The sequence below is a fragment of the Haematobia irritans genome, chromosome 5, assembly GCF_050003625.1.
Source record: "Haematobia irritans isolate KBUSLIRL chromosome 5, ASM5000362v1, whole genome shotgun sequence".
Classification (NCBI taxonomy): Eukaryota; Metazoa; Arthropoda; class Insecta; order Diptera; family Muscidae; genus Haematobia; species Haematobia irritans.
In genome coordinates this window covers 164,550,926-164,568,922 of record NC_134401.1, presented here as the reverse complement: position 1 = coordinate 164,568,922, position 17,997 = coordinate 164,550,926, and the positions used below count along the sequence as shown (strand labels likewise).

At 24.9% G+C, this 17,997-nt stretch overlaps 1 protein-coding gene across 1 annotated transcript; it reads right to left on the bottom strand.

Moving 5' to 3' along the window:
* Nucleotides 1-2,225: 2,225 nt before the first annotated feature.
* Nucleotides 2,226-8,102, bottom strand: Mos (proto-oncogene serine/threonine-protein kinase mos). The gene is made up of 6 exons (XM_075313943.1): nt 8,002-8,102; nt 7,771-7,925; nt 7,579-7,694; nt 5,102-5,208; nt 4,817-5,036; nt 2,226-3,106 (listed from the first exon to the last, which is right to left on the bottom strand). Coding segments are annotated over exons 1-6 (1,227 nt in total). The 5' UTR covers nt 8,004-8,102; the 3' UTR covers nt 2,226-2,479.
* Nucleotides 8,103-17,997: the final 9,895 nt, after the last annotated feature.

Here is a 17,997-nt window from a genome sequence, read left to right as displayed (position 1 = left end):
GTGTTGAGCATGTCCGCATTGGATACAAAGCATTCTGAGCTGAATCACAGTTACGACCGAAATCTTAGTAATGGTAGTGTGTTTTTAGGAAAAGTTTACCACTGTGGTATCACAATGTAGTAAATAGTCTTAAGTAAATCCGATATAAATGGCTGTAACTATATCTAACCTAATGGAATGATGGGCAAGCCCTTCTTGCATACAAAGGGTTATGGGTTCAATTCCAATTTATCGAACACCAAAAAGGGGTTTCTAGCGAAGAGAAGAATGGATGGATTATTCTAGTGAGTCTGTAATAACGGACTAAGTCTGTAAAATCCCAATTTTTTATTATGTTTCTGAAGTACAAAGTACCCTTTGATATCCGGGCGCATTGTAGATGGCATCTGCGATCTTACCAGTTACTTCAATGCTAGAAATGAGAATATCTGCCACCAAATCCTTAGCCACACTATTTGCTATATGGACGGCAAAAGTATGCAGGCAGTTGAATGTCAGAGGCAATGACGAAATATTTCCTACTATAAATTACACCAAAATTATCGGGGTCAAATTCGACAGCTTTTTCAAGTCGTCTGTGCATTTTGTGATAAGCTCCGCGATAGAACCAAGGTCCTAAAGATGCTCGTCGGCAGCTCTTGGGGTGTGGATAAAGAAACCTTGTTGACTACCTATAAGGCAATTGCCAAGTCAGCGCCAGTGTGAACACCTCAGGCAAGTGTTACGAAGTGGAATAACATACAAAACTGCTAGAACGCAACTCTTAAAACTGCGACACGATGTCCCTGCTGGCAGTTGAATTTCTGAGTAGATGGGAAAACAATTCTTACTATAAATTACACCAGAATTCTGGGCCCTATCAAGTCGTCTGTCTTTGCCATTTGTTTTGTGATAAGCTCCGCGATAGAACCAAGGTCTTAAAGATGCTTGTCGGCAGCTCTTGGGTGGGTGTGGATAAAGAAACCTTGTTGACTACCTATAAGGTAATTGCCAAGTCAGCGCCAGTGTGAACACCTCAGGCAAGTGTTACGAAGTGGAATAACATACAGACCTACCAGAACGCTACTCTTAGAACTGCGACAAGATGTCCCCGTTGCACACCCTTGGATCACCTTTATGTGGAGACCAAGATCCTCCTAGTGCGTAGACAGATAGATTATATGGTGTCAAAGCATTATTTCCTGGGTTGTTATCGCAGTATTCATTAAAACCACTATCTTATAGATAGACAACCACCACCAACAAATGTAAAGGTTGATCTACATTATCTAGAGAGACAGAAGAGAACCTTTAGATCAGCCAGGTCTGAACAGGATTCATGAGGATATTGTAGCTGAAGCGGTGAGAAGCTGCAAGGTTAATGCCGTTCTCGGAGTGCTACTATCGCCTATAGCACCAAAGGAAAGATACCTTTCACAGCAGACTAGAGTAGTTTTGGCACAACTAAGATTAGGTAAGTGCACCCGCCATAATTCCTACCTATAAGTGATTGATAGCAGCGTAGTTGACGTGTGTTCCACCTGTAATCAAGGGCAACATGACACATGTCACCTTTTCGCTTGCCCAGCTAAATCTACTCGCCTCACTATCAGATCATTCTGGACGCATCCCATCTGACGTGTGTTCCACCTGAAATCAAGGGCCACATGACACATGTCACCTTTTCGCTTGCCCAGCTAAACCTACTCGCCTCACTATCAGATCATTCTGGACGCATCCATCTTAGAAGTACCTTGATGTGGATACAAGCTGATGTACCAACAGCGCAACACGAAATGAATTACAGCACAACACACGGTTACAGCAACAACCACCTAGGTTCAATGGTTAGCTTGGCCGCCTTTAGTCTCAGTTTTGGCGGAACACCAAAAAGTTTTTCAGCGTTGGATTATTCCCTCTCAGAAATGTTGGTAAATTTTCTGAGTGTTTCAGAGCTTCTTTAAGTGGTTTCACTGCACATGTGGAACGCCGTTCGGACTCGTCCATAAAATTGAGGTCATTGTCACTGATCTAAATATAGACTAGGGTAGCACTCAATGATAAGAGAGAAGTTTACCACTGTGGTATCCCAAAGGACTAGATAGTCGTGAGGCTAAAATATCGAGCTGCCGCTATGCCTAATCTAACCTACAGCAACAACAAACAGAACCCTATGACATGGGTACATTTTATCATTGTGTCGAATTTGCGACATATGATGTCGTCATAGAATCATGGAAGAGTTATTTTTATTTTTTATTTATTAGAGTTATTTATAAAAGAAAATAAATATAAACAAAATGTTAAAATACAATTAAAATATTATAAACAAACAAATTTAAAATAGAAGACATATTAAAAATAATACAAACAATGTGTTACATTAACAGAAAACATCGAATTATTGTATTCACATAATAAGGGAATAATTTTAGAGGCTACTGAGTTTGATTAAAAAAATTGCCCCAATTTTTTTTTTAATAAAAAAAACCAAAATATTTTACAACATATCTTTAAAATATTTATAGAGCTCCGATGAGGTAGGTCTTAGATTTGAATTATCGTGCCAGCACGATTGGTATATATCATCATATAGAGTTTCCAACAAAATTCTGCGCTCCATATTAATTTCTCGAGAATCATTTAGTATTGCGGAGAATCCATATTTTTCCATGGGTGCAAATTCATTACGTAAATCCCGTTTAACTTTCAATTGTTTGAAATTTTGATTGTTATTATTTAACTCCTTGAAAGGTATTCTTTTAATGGGCGCCATTCCGTTTGATTTGGGCAAGTTGGGTAATTCACAATTTGTCTGTTGTAAAACTCTAAGAAGATCTTCCAAAGTTTGAGAAGATATGGGATTGGAGTTTGTATCACATAAACATTGATCTTGATCATGGGTGCTTAATTTATTATTAGCAGGATATTTTTCTGCTGGTGCCTTATTGGGTCTTAATTGATTCTTAACCACTTGATAGGCTACTATTTCATTGCCATTTAACCAATGATAGGGCAATATGCGATATTTCATTTGCCACAATGTAATACCCAAAGAATAAATATCTACTGCAGGTGTGAGATATTCTTCTTTGAGAGCTTCAGGTGCCATATAACGTAGTGTACCCTGTGAAAAAAATGGAATCAGATATTGGACGCAATTAAATCTTAAGTATATACGGCCGGGCCGAATCTTGAATGGCCACCATCATGGAATGCATACAAGAAGTAAAGCATTACAATATATAGTACATATAGAATTTTACAATATTTGGAGAGGAGAAAAAATTGTGGTAAATCGGTAATTCTATAGAAAATTTTGTCAAAATTTTATTTCTATAGAAAATTTTGTCAACATTTTATTTCTATAGAAAATTTTGTCAACATTTTATTTCTATAGAAAATTTTGTCAACATTTTATTTCTATAGGAAATTTTGTCAAAATTTTATTTCTATAGAAAATTTTGTCAAAATTTTATTTCTATAGAAAATTTTGTCAACATTTTATTTCTATAGAAAATTTTGTCAAACTTTTATTTCTATAGAAAATCTTGTCAACATTTTATTTCTATAGGAAATTTCGTCAAAATTTTATTTCTATAGAAAAGTTTCTCAAAATTTTATTTCTATAGAAACTTTTGTCAAAATTTTATTTCTATAGGAAATTTTGTCAACATTTCATTTCTATAGAAAATTTTGTCAAAATTTTATTTCTATAGAAAATTTTGTCAAAATTTATTTATTTTTATTTTATATTTAATTGATAATTTTTTTATAAATTATTAATTTAATTGAAAAAAAATTTTGATATTTTCGATATGGATACATATCTTGAGACCTTACCTTGACATGACCTTTTACATTTTTGTCAACATTTTATTTCTTTGAGAAATTTGTCAAAATTTTATTTCTATAGGAAATTTTGTCAAATTTTTATTTCTATAGAAGATTTTATGAAAATTTTATTTCTATAGAAAATTTTGTCAAAATTTTATTTCTATAGGAAATTTTGTCAAAATTTTATTTCTATAGGAAATTTTTTCAAAATTTTATTTCTATAGAAAATTTTGTCAAAATTGTATTTCTATAGAAAATTTTGTCAAAATTTTATTTCTATAGAAAATTTTGTCAAAATTTTATTTCTATAGAAAATTTTGTCAACATTTTATTTCTATAGGAAATTTTATCAAAATTTTATTCTATAGAAAATTTTATCAAGATTTTATTTCTATAGAAAATTTTGTCAAAATTTTATTTCTATAGAAAATTTTGTCAAAATTTTATTTCTATAGAAAATTTTGTCAAAATTTTATTTCTATAGAAAATTTTGTCAAAATTTTATTTCTATAGAAAATTTTGTCAAAATTTTATTTCTTTAGAAAATTTTGTCAAAATTTTATTTCTATAGAAAATTTTGTCAAAATTTTATTTCTATAGAAAATTTTGTCAAAATTTTATTTCTATAGGAACTTTGGCTAAATTATTATTATTATTATTTATTATTTATTTATTTCTTTAGGAAATTTTGTGAAAATTTTATTTCTATACAAAATTTTGTAAAGATTTTATTTCTATAGAAAATTTTGTCAACATTTTATTTCTATAGAAAATTTTATCAAAATTTTATTCCCTAGAAAATTTTATCAAGATTTTATTTCTATAGAAAATTTTGTCAAAATTTTATTTCTATAGAAAATTTTGTTAAAATTTTATTTCCATAGAAAATTTTGTTAAAATTTTATTTTTTATAGAAAATTTTGTTAAAATTTTATTTTTATAGAAAATTTTTATATTATTTTTATTATTTTTTATAATTTATTAATTTAATTGACCTTACCTTGACTTGACCTCTCATATTCTCCTGCTTGTTAGTTAGTTTTAATGAAGATCCAAAATCACAAAGCTTACATATGTATAATCTTTGTCGGGTGGCCGGCTTTGATGAATACACTTGCGGCTTGGCAAAAGAGATCATTATATTTTGTGGTTTAACATCCATATGAAGAATACGTTTTGTATGACAATACATTAATCCTGATACTATATCCATAGCAATTCTATAAAGAACAAGAAAGAGTTGAGAGTTGAAAAATGTACCACCATTATCATATCACCAACTTACATTATACGATTGATAATTTCTATATTCATGGTGTCCAAAATGTTTTGTAAACATTCACCATTGAAACGTTCCATTATAACAATACCAAAATTCGATGTGGATTCAATCTACAAAGGTGGAGAAAAATAATTAAAATAAGGCTAAACTGCAGTTTATGGTCGTCTCAAAGAATTGTTTCAATTTAATGTATGTGTGCTTATTCAAAAACTTGAAACTTTTGTCTCGGAAATGGCCGGGTCTCGCGATATAGCCCTCCAATGGATCATTGGGGTTTAAAGCTATGATTCCGAGTATGACAAAAATATTGATTTTTGTTTTATTACATAAATATTTGCTTTACGTTGCAGTTAATAATTTCTTGCATTCACTAATTTAAGTTTATTATAACGGATACACACTGCCTTGGGTTCGCGTTATCCCACTTTGGACTCTGTCTAGGGGAGAACATTTCAAACCCCGGTCAACGGCCGCCCATCTATTACCCTTTGGGCTAGCGATAGACCACTGTGGACTCTGACCGTAGGAGAAGGTCTCAAAATCCGGCTGCAGGCCAGCCACTTTGGTGTAGGATACAACAAGAGGAGCTATGAATATGGCTTCCATGAAAATTAGCCCCAAAAACCTTATTGAAGTAGGACCACGGTTGACACAGTTTGAGACTTCAACCAAAAATGATAGATTTTTTACTGTTTGGTATATCGGTAGAATTTTAATATTTTGATCGATTATACCAAATATTCCTCGCCAACTGAGTGAAATAGGACCACGGTTGACACAGTTTGAGACTTCAACCAAAAATGATAGATTTTTTACTGTTTGGTATATCGGTAGAATTTTGATATTTTGATCGATTATACCAAATATTCCTCGCCAACTGAGGGGTAATTCAAAAATTTTCTATAGAAATAAAATTTTGACAAAATTTTCTATAGAAATAAAATTTTGACAAAATTTTCTATAGAAATAAAATTTTGACAAAATTTTCTATAGAAATAAAATTTGGACAAAATTTTCTATAGAAAAACGTTTTGACAAAATTTGCTATAAAAAAAAAAAAAATTTTTGACAAAATTTTTTTTTGAAATAAAAAATTTTGCTATAGAAATAAAATTTTGACAAAATTTTCTATAGACATAGAATTTTGAAGCCCCACGGTTGACATAGTTTGAAGGACCACGGTTGACATAGTTGGAGACTTCAACCAAAAATGATAGATTTTTTACTGTGGTATATCGGTAGAATTTTGATGTTTTGATAGATTTTACCAAATATTCCTCGCCAACTGAGAGGTAGTTCAAAAATTTTCTATAGAAATAAAATTTTGACAAAATTTTCTATAGAAATAAAATTTTAACAAAATTTTCTATAGAAATAAAATTTTAACAAAATTTTCTATAGAAATAAATATTTTGACAAAACTTTCTATAGAAATAAAATTTTAACAAAATTTTCTATAGAAATAAAATTTTGACAAAATTTTCTATAGAAATAAAATTTTGACAAAATTTTCTATAGAAATAAAATTTTGACAAAATTTGCTATAGAAAAAAATTTTGACAAAATTTGCTATAGAAAAAAATTTTGACAAAATTTGCTATAGAAATAAAATTTTGACAAAATTTTCTATAGACATAGAATTTTGAAAAAATTTTCTATAGAAATAAAATTTTGACAAAATTTTCTATAGAAATAAAATTTTGACAAAATTTTCTATAGAAATAAAATTTTGACAGAATTTTCCATAGAAATAAAATTTTGACAAAATTTTCTATAGAAATAAAATTTTGACAAAATATTATTCTTTTGTGTTCGGTCCGACTCATTTTGAACGCTGCCCACAGTAGAAAGTCTTAAACCTCGGTTGAAGGCCGGCCGCCTTTTCACCTTTGATCTCGCGATATCCCACTTTGAACGTGTTTATACATTAGCCCCCATCCACCCTAGGTTTGTGTCGAGCTTGGAACTTTGATTATCAGCTTCAAATTTAATATGCAACGAATTTAAGGAATAAAACAAAAATCAATATTTTATACTCGGATCAATCAAAGCTTAATAACTTTCTAAAAACTTAACCTATGAGGCTTTTATATTAGAGAGAAAAAATGTTGGGTATAGCCAAACATTATTGACAATATCAGATCAAAATTCATGTTATTGAAACTCAGAATAGAAGAAGGAAAATCTGTTAATGTGATAGCCGAACTGTTGAGCTGGTTCAGCTATCACAAATAATATATATGCCTGGTCCTGACAGACCTAGTGTTATGCTAAGTTCACACAAGCTTTCAAACATTCCTTTCCAAAGATTTGTAGTTTAAATATATTTCATACAGATCGAATATTTTGAACCTTTCATTCTGATCAAGAATATATCCATATTTTACAATATATATATATATAATCAGAAACTTGATTGCCCTCCAATATGATAAAGGCAATAGGAGAAAATTTAACATTCCTTCAAAATTCATACCAACCTTGAGTATTCTCACTATGTTTGGATGTTTCCAATGTAAAATATGAGATTCATTCATCATAATTTGATTATTGACATCTTTGACATTTTTGATTATTTTAACTGCCACTGGTTTTGCTAAAACAAATCGATATATAAATTCAATTAATTCTAAGAGAAATTTTTGACTCAAATTGTTATTTTGATATCTAACCCTTATAAATAGCTTTTATCACGGTGCCATAAGATCCACGTCCCAATAGATTGTGTTTCACTTGACTCAAGGGTGGACCATCTTTCATTAATTCTTGGCGTTTGGGCGTGTTTAAGATCAATTCATTCTCTTTCGTTGGAAAAAGTAAAAATGACCTAAATTTGGGAAAAACAGAAACAATTTATATAATTTTCTTCAAAAATATTTTATTGTTTTGTTTGTGATATTTACATTTTGCCATTGAAATTCGCCTTTGTTTATTATTTATTTATATTTCTCTCACCTATGTATATGATAACGGTATTAATTGTCAGTTGATTTTGAAATTTCAGTGTTGCCAACAAAGGAAAAATTAATTAATCAAAAACCGATTTTATTTGAAGTTAAAGAAAAATGCTTTTAATATTCCCTTCGAAACAAGTGGAAAATTGGTTTCTTACCCTAGGGTGATTCTCATAAAACACAATATTTGGTGTAGAATATAATAAGAGGCGCTATGGATATGGCTTCCCAAAATCTAAATGAAGTGGGACCAAGGTAGATGTTTTACTGTTTGGTAGATTTTTGATATTTTGGTAGATTTTGACAAAATTTTCTATAGAAAAAAAATTTTGTCAAAATTTTCTATAGAAATAAAATTTTGACAAAATTTTCTATAGAAATAAAATTTTGACAAAATTTTCTATAGAAATAAAATTTTGACAAAAATTTTCTATAGAAATAAAATTTTGACAAAATTTTATATAGAAATGAAATTTTGACAAAATTTTCTATAGAAATAACATTTTGACAAAAATTTGGACAAAATTTTCTATAGAAATAAAATTTTGACAAAAATTTTCTATAGAAATAAAATTTTGACAAAATTTTATATAGAAATGAAATTTTGACAAAATTTTCTATAGAAACAACATTTTGACAAAATTTTCTATAGAAATAACATTTTGACAAAAATTTTGACAAAATTTTCTATAGAAATAAAATTTTGACAAAAATTTTCTATAGAAATAAAATTTTGACAAAATTTTATATAGAAATGAAATTTTGACAAAATTTTCTATAGAAACAACATTTTGACAAAATTTTCTATAGAAATAAAATTTTGACAAAATTTTCTATAGAAATACAATTTTGACAAAAATTTCTATAGAAATAAAATTTTGACAAAATTTTCTATAGAAATAAAATTTTGACAAAATTTTCGATAGAAATAAAATTTTAACAAAATTTTCTATAGAAAAAAAATTTTGACAAAATTTCCTAAAGAAATAAAATTTTGACAAAATTTCCTGAAGAAATAAAATTTTGACAAAATTTTCTATAGAAATAACATTTTGACAAAATTTTCTACAGAAATAACATTTTAACAAAATTTTCGATAAAAATAAAATTTTTAGAAAATTTTCTATAGAAATAAAATTTTGACAAAATTTTCTATAGAAATAAAATTTTGACAAAATTTTCTATAGAAATAAAATTTTGAGAAAATTTTGATAAAATTTTCGATAGAAATAAAATTTTTGACAAAATTTCCAAAATTTTATTTTTTTAGTTTTTATTTTCACAAGAGTTTTTAATTCAAAAGAGAAAATAATTCCTAATTTTATTTTGGGGTCGTTGCACCATATTTGTGGCCCTGTTTCACTTGGAGTTTGGTGTTCTAAGGCCCATTTTCATACCCCCATAACAAGATACACTGAGGGTGATCCTTTTATGTTTTTCATGAGAATGCCATTCTCTGTTTGGATAAATTAAAAACACTATATTCATATTCAGTTAATATTTCATTTATTATTTTTCTTTTTCGTATTCATAAATATTAAAAAGGTATACATAATATTTCGGAAATTTTACGTATATAATTAAATCTAATTTTAGATTATTGCATGACTGATGATTTTCAGAAAATAGTCGTTCTTTTTTATCATTATCATCATCATACACACAATAATTACTCGTATGCTGTTATTAATTCGATAACTAGTGGGGTTTGTTTTATAATTATTATTTTTTATTTAGTGTTTTTTTTTTCTTGTATAGATTAGTGTTTTTTATTTGGAATAACATTTGTTGTCTATTTTTATGAGGGTTTTATTGTTTTTTAGGATTTTCAATTTTTTTAGATTTGTTTGTTGTTTTGTACTGGAATAAAAGAAGAATGGGGTTTTATAGGCAGTTCTGATTTGAAGATAATACCAGCGGTTAGTTTTTTTGCGATTGTGATTACGCAAAATTATCTACCGTATATGCTAAAATTTTAACAGGTAGTGTAACTATTTCAAAAACCATTATTTCGTTTTCTAAAGATTATAATTTGTAAAATTAATTTTTAAAATTTTAAAATTATTTTCGGCTCACTTAGTCCTTAGAGATACTAAAAGTAATGAACTTTACTCTTTTTACTGAGTGCTACCCGATTCCATGTTTACCTTAATGACAAGGGATCTCCTTTATGGAAATTAGCTCCTAATAAATTATTTGAAGAAAACCAAAAAAAAAATGGAACAGAAAACTTTTTTATTACGCTTAAAATTGTGAAAGGTATATTGGTAAAAACTTGTCGAAATTCAAAATGGAATAAAGTGATATTTGTTCAGATATTTTTTGCCATCATACTGTCTCGATCAGAGATCAAAACACCAAATTTTTTTCTATATAAAATTTTGTCAAAATTTTATTTCTATAGAAAATTTTGTCAAAATTTTGTTTCTATAGAAAATATTGTCAAACTTTTATTTCTATGGAAAATTTTGCCAAAATTTTATTTCTATAGAAAATTTTGTGAACAATTTATTTTTATAGAAAATTTTGTAAAAATTTTATTTTTATAGAAAATTTTGTCAAAATTTTATTTCTATAGAAAATTTTGTCAAATTTTATTTTTATTGAAAATTTTTTCACAATTTTATTTCTATAGAAAATTTTGTCAAAATTGTATTTCTATAGAAAATTTTGTCAAAATTTTATTTCTATAGAAAATTTTGTCAAAATTTTATTTTTATAGAAAATTTTGCCAAAATTTTATCTCTATAGAAAATTTTGTCAACCTTTTATTTTTATAGAAAATTTTGTCAAAATTTTATTTCTATAGACAATTTTGTCTAAATTTTATTTCCATAGAAAATTTTGTCTCTATAGAAAATTTTGTCAAAATTTTATTTCTATAGGAAATTTTTGTCAACATTTTATTTCTATAGAAAATTTTGTCAAAATTTTATTTCTATAGAAAAATTTTGTTAACATTTTATTTCTATAGAAGATTTTGTCAAAATTTTATTTCTCTAGAAAATTTTGCCAAAATTTTATTTCTATAGAAAATTTTGTGAACATTTTTTTTATAGAAAATTTTGTCTAAATTTTATTTCCATAGAAAATTTTGTCAAAATTTTATTTCTATAGAAAATTTTGTCAACATTTTATTTCTTTAGAAATTTTTGTCAAAATTTTATTTCTATAGAAAATTTTGTCAAAATTATATTTCTATGGAAAATTTTGTTAAAATTTTATTTCTATAGAAAATTTTGTTATTTTACTTTTATAAAAAATTTTGTCAAAATTTTATTTCTATAGAAAATTTTGTCAAAATTTTATTTCTATAGAAAAGTTTGTCAAAAATTTATTTCTATAGAAAATTTTGTCAAAATTTTATTTCTATGGAAAATTTTGTTAAAATTTTATTTCTATAGACAATTTTGTCAAAATTTTATTTCTATAGAAAATTTTGTTAACATTTTATTTTTATAAAAAATTTTGTCAATATTTTATTTCTATAGAAAATTTTGTTTCTATAGAAAATATTGGCAATTTTTTTTCTATAGAAATTATTTTTATAGACAATTTTGTCTAAATTTTATTTCCATAGAAAATTTTTTCAAAATTTTATTTCTATAGAAAATTTTGTCAAAATTTATTTTTCTATAGAAAATTTTTTCAAAATTTTATTTCTATAGAAAATTTTTTCAAAATTTTATTTCTATAGAAAATTTTGTCAAAATTTTATTTCTATAGAAAATGTTGCCAAAAATTTATTTCTATTGAAAATGTTTGTCAAAATTTTATTTCTATAGAAAATTTTGCCAAAATTTTATTTCTATAGAAAATTTTGTCAAAATTTAATTTTTATAGTAAATTTATATATTTTGCGTTGCCGGAATAAAAATAAAATCGAAAAAAAACTAATCTTCGAATCTGAATTGCCCATTAAATGGAATATACTGAAATATTTAAATTGGGATATACGATAAATATAATATCCTTAGATCTAAGGGATATATATTTTTTTGTATATACTATATTTAATTTAACAAATCATATATATAGCAGATTGAATGATAGTTTATTTATAGATTGATTAGAATTATATATAGGTTGAATCTATGTCTGTCTGTCTGTCTAATACAAATAGGAAACAAGTTTTGTTGTTGTATGATAAGATTTATATAGAATATAAATTTGTATCAACTAATTCATTAATACACTAGATAAATGTATATTAGTTATAAATAATGTATATATGCATATCTATATTATATATTATTATAGAAGTAGATAGAAGGGAAAGAGAGAGAGAGTGTATTACAAATTTCCAAATGAAAAAATAGTCTTAATTTAATATAACTTTCGTATATATTATTATTATTATTACGATTGATTGATATTTGTTGCTTTAAGATTATAAAATTTCTTTGTCTTAATTTTGTTTCTTAATTTAGATTATTTTTTTTGTTTTGTTTTTTTTTTTTATTTAATAACTAACAAAGCTACTTTGTTTTATTTTGTTGTTGGGGGGTTTATATAAACCTATTGTTGTTTGTTTTTAATTATTATGTTTTATATACAATATTTTATATATTTTGTAAAGGAAACCTTTAATAGTTTTAGTTACAATAATTTTGTTTTTCTTATAAAACTATTTTTTTTATTGTAAACATTAGTGGAATTGTTGTTAAATGCGTTTTATTTGTTTTTTGTTTTATTAATTATTTCTCTTATGGTTTGCTATACCGTTTAATTCATTTTTTTGTTTTCTTGTGCGGAAGACTACTCTGTTTAATTTATATTTATTGGTTTCTTTTAATTTTATAAAATTATAAATCTTTATAAATTATATATTGGATATTTTTATAGAATTATTTATTTTTTTTTGTAAAGAAAAAAATTATAAAACTATCCCTAATAACGTCAGATCCTTTTAAATTATATGTATCTATATAAATATTTATGTATGCATTTTGTTGTATTTAGGCAGTTTTCCATATTGATCATCCTTTTCATTATTTTCCAATATTCACACATATTTAGGTGATCCTATTGCATGGTTTGTCAAAGCCAATATTCATTACTTTATTATTTGCATGAAATAAAAAATAAAACAAATTATAAAAAATAATATATAAATTTTAAAAGTTAAATTTTAAATTAATTTGGAAAATAAACATTTTTTTTAAGGTGAGATTTAATTTTTTCCGTCGCAGAGCCTTACTTGTTTTAGGTGGGGTCTATACTAAGGAATTGTTTTGATGAAGAATTTTTATTTCGTCTTAACCCATTATATGCCAAGACTATTTAAAATAAAAATAAATTTATATATCTAAGCTTAACTTCAGTTAAAAAAATATTATATATAAAATATTAAAAAAATAAAAACAAAAAAGAAACGTTGCCTAATTTCATTTAACAAAGTTCTGCGAGATGAAATGTTGCCAATTTTCTGTACTCAAGCGAGAACAATGGCTGGGAATGGGTTAAGGTAAAATGGGGATAGCAATTGCCGTTTTGTCTATAACTTTTCTTAGTTATTTATATGTGGGCTTAGGTAAACTCATTACAATAAATACAAATTTCACTCTATCTACCTCCCTTCATAACTTTTCTTTCCCAAGAAAATTCACAAACAAAATTCCCTTTTCTCATAAAGAATTTTCTTTAAGAATACATAAACCAGAATTTCTGCCAAACGATGCAATGAAGAAATTTCTTTCAATGTACTAAAATCAAAATCCTAAACATAAGGGTTCCCAACAAAAGTTGCCACTCGTGCCATAAATAATCTACCAAAATTTTAAGAAAATGTTACCAAAAATCTACCAATTTTAAAAATCTGTATTTTGAAGTTTGATTTTTTTATAGAAAATTTTGTCAAAATTTTATTTCTATAGAAAATGTTGTCAAAATTTTGTCTAAAATTTTATTTCTATAGAAAATTTTGTCAAAATTTTATTTCTATAGAAAATTTTGTAAAAATTTTATTTCTATAGAAAATGTTTTCAAAATTTTATTTCTATAGAAAATTTTGTCAAAATTTTTTTTCTATAGAAAATTTTGTCAAAATTTTATTTCTATAGAAAATTTTACGTCTATAGAAAATTTTGTCAAAATTTTACGCCTATAGAAAATTGTGAAAAAAATTTATTTCTATAGAAAATTTTGTCAAAATTTTATTTCTATAGAAAATTTTGTCAAAATTTTATTTCTATAGAAAATTTTGTCAAAATTTTAATTCTATAGAAAATTTTGACAAAATTTTAATTCTATAGAAAATTTTGTCAAAATTTTATTTCTATAGAAAATTTTGTCAATTTTTTTCTATAGAAAATTTGTTCATATTTATAACTCAATCACACTCACGAACAGATTATTTTCGTGACTCATGGTCATGTATGATTTTTGTTGCCATTACTGTGGCTCACGACTCACGTGAGGAATATGCTCTTCGAGGTAAGAATTTCAAGAGCATATTTGTTACTCAATCACTCTCATGAACAGATTATTATCGTGATTCATGGCCATGCACGATTTTCGATTGGTTAGTCTCTCTTACGTTGTTGCCATAAGCGCGAGTCGATTTTAAAGAAGACTTTTGACCAAAAAACTTTTATTCTTTCTTAAAATTCAATTACAGTGAAACCTGTCAAACTCGGATACCTGCAAAAGATGGACCATTTTCGAGAGACGTTCACTATATTTTAACGTTGAAAATAATTTCTCAAAGTGGGACCTCTCATATGTGGACAAAACTTTAACGACATTGTATGTCCACTTTTGGGAGGTTCCACAGTGTCTGAATAGAAAGTCAACTGATGAATATTTTTTTTTTTTGATCTGAAGAGGAAAAATAATTTCGTAGAGTGGTATATGAATGAGAATCACTTTTTAGAATTCTATCAAAACTGTTAGAATTTTTACTGCTTGGTAGAATTGTTGAAGTTTTGGTAGATTTTTCAAAATATTCCTCTCCAACTAAGAGGTACTTCAATTTTTTATAGAAAAAAAATTTGAAAAAATTTTCTATAGAAATAAAATTTTGAGAAAATTTTATATAGAAATAAAATTTTGAGAAAATTTCCTATAGAAATAAAATTTTAACAAAATTTTCTATAGAAATACAATTTTGAGAAAATTTTCTATAGAAGCTTTAATTTTAAATTTTGACAAAATTTTCATAAAATTTTCTATAGAAATAAAATTTTCACAAAAATTTCTATAGAGATACAATTTTCATAAAAATTTCTATAGAAATACAATTTTCACAAAATTTTCTATATAAATAAAAATTTCACAAATTATTCTAGGGAAATAAAATTTTAACAAAATTTTCTATAAAAATAAAAAGTTTATAAAATTTTTTATAGAAATAAAATTTTGATAAAATTTTCTATAGAAATAAAATTTTGACAAAATTTTCTATCGAATTAGAATTTTGACAAAACAAAATTTTTTTATAGAAAATTTTTTATACAAATAAAATTTTGACAAAATTTTCTATAGAAATAAAAATTTGAGAAAATTTTCTATAGAAATAAAATTTTGAGAAAATTTCCTATAGAAATAAAATTTTGAGAAAATTCTTATAGAAGCTTTAATTTTAAATTTTGACAAAATTTTCTAAAAAAAAAAAATTTCATAAAATTTTCTATAGAAATAAAATTTTCACAAAAATTTCTATAGAAATACAATTTTCACAAAATTTTCTATATAAATAAAATTTGCACAAATTTTTCTAGGGAAATAAAATTTTCACAAAATTCTCTATAGAAATAAAACGTTTATACAATTTTTTATAGAAATAAAATTTTGACAAAATTTTCTATAGAAATAAAATTTTGACAAAATTTTCTATCGAATTAGAATTTTGACAAACAAAATTTTTTTATAGAAAATTTTTTATACAAATAAAATTTTGACAAAATTTTCTATAGAAATAAAAATTTGAGAAAATTTTCTATAGAAATAAAATATTGAGAAAATTTCCTATAGAAATAAAATTTTGAGAAAATTCTCTATAGAAGCTTTAATTTTAAATTTTGACAAAATTTTCTAAAGAAAAAAAAAAAAAAATTCTATAGAAATAAAATTTTCACAAAAATTTCTATAGAAATACAATTTTCACAAAATTTTCTATATAAATAAAATTTGCACAAATTTTTCTAGGGAAATAAAAGTTTCACAAAATTTTCTATAGAAATAAAACGTTTATAAAATTTTTTATAGAAATAAAATTTTGACAAAATGTTCTATAGAAATAAAATTTTGACAAAATATTCTATAGAATTAGAATTTTGACGAAATAAAATTTTTTTATAGACAATTTTTTATAGAAATAAAATTTTGACAAAATTTTCTATAGAAATAAAATTTTGACAAAATTTTCTATAGAATTAGAATTTTAACAAAATTTTCTATAGAAATAAAATTTTGACAAAATTTTCTATAGAAATAAAATTTTGACAAAATTTTCTATAGAAATACATTTTTGGCAACATTTTCTATGGAAATAAAATTGTGTTAAAATTTATAGAAATAAAATTTTGACAAAATTTTCTATAGAAATAAAATGTTGATCAAATACTTCAATTTTTTTTTATAGAAATAAAATTTTGAGAAGATTTTCTATAGAAATAAAATTTTGAGAAAATTGTCTATAGAAGCTTTAATTTTAAATTTTGACAAAATTTTCTAAAGAATAAAAATTTTTCATGAAATTTTCTATAAAAATAAATTTTTCACAAAAATTTCTATAGAAATACAATTTTCACACAATTTTCTATATAAATAAAATTTTCACAAATTTTTCTAGGGAAATAAAATGTTCACAAAATTTTCTATAGAAATAAAACGTTTATAATTTTTTTTTAGAAATAAAATTTTGACAAAATTTTCTATAGAATTAGAATTTTGACAAAATAAAATTTTTTTATAGAAATAAAATTTTGACAAAATTTTCTATAGAATTAGAATTTTAACAAAATTTTCTATAGAAATAAAATTTTGTTAAAATTTATAGAATTGGAATTTTGACAAAATTTTCTATAGAAATAAATTTTTGGCATCATTTTCTATAGAAATAAAATTTTGACAAAATTTTCTTTAGAAATAAAATGTTGATCAAATATTCTATAAAAATAAAATTTTAACAGCATTTTCTAAAGAAATAAAATCTTGAAAATATTTTCAATAGAACCAAAATTTTGGCAAAATTGTCTTTAGAAGTCAAATTTAAAAAAAAAAAAAAATACAATAAAGTAAAAAATTTGATCAAAAACTTCAAAATAAACTTTTTTATATTTAGTAAATTTTTGTTTTGTTTTGTTTTTGGCGTGAGTGGCAACCGTAGTGAGAATGCTATTTGCTTGTAAAGTCTGTATTATACAACATAGCTTATGTCCTTAGTAAAATATACAATCGGTCTTGAGATGAGTTATAATTCTAATAGAAATTCTTCCGGAAGAGTCTTTTTGTTTTGCTTGACTTATGCTATGATCACACTGGGCAAATATTTGACAGAAATCGAAAAAGAATCCGTCGCCACAGCCAAACCAGCAAACATTATGAGCTCATATTGGATATATAACATCATGGTAGGGTTATTTTCCAAAAACCGTATCCAGTTATTTGGAAAATAGTTCTGGAAAAATGTTTCGACACTCATGTTGGTCAAATATTTGCCTAGTGGGACCATAGCCTTAGGCTCTTGACGAAAAAAATAAATAAAACATAATTTTGGCTTTCTTAAAAATAAGGAGATTTGCTTAATAATGAAATCTCAGTTAAGAAAAAGCGTGAACATACAATGAATTCTTATATAAGTAATTTCAATACCAAAAGGACACTCTTCGATGCTTGAAGAGTGGGATGAAATTTATATGGAATTCAAAAAAAAAAAAAAAAAAAACAAAAGAAAAGAAAACTAAAAACTAATAATAATAAAAATAGCGTAAAATAAATCGA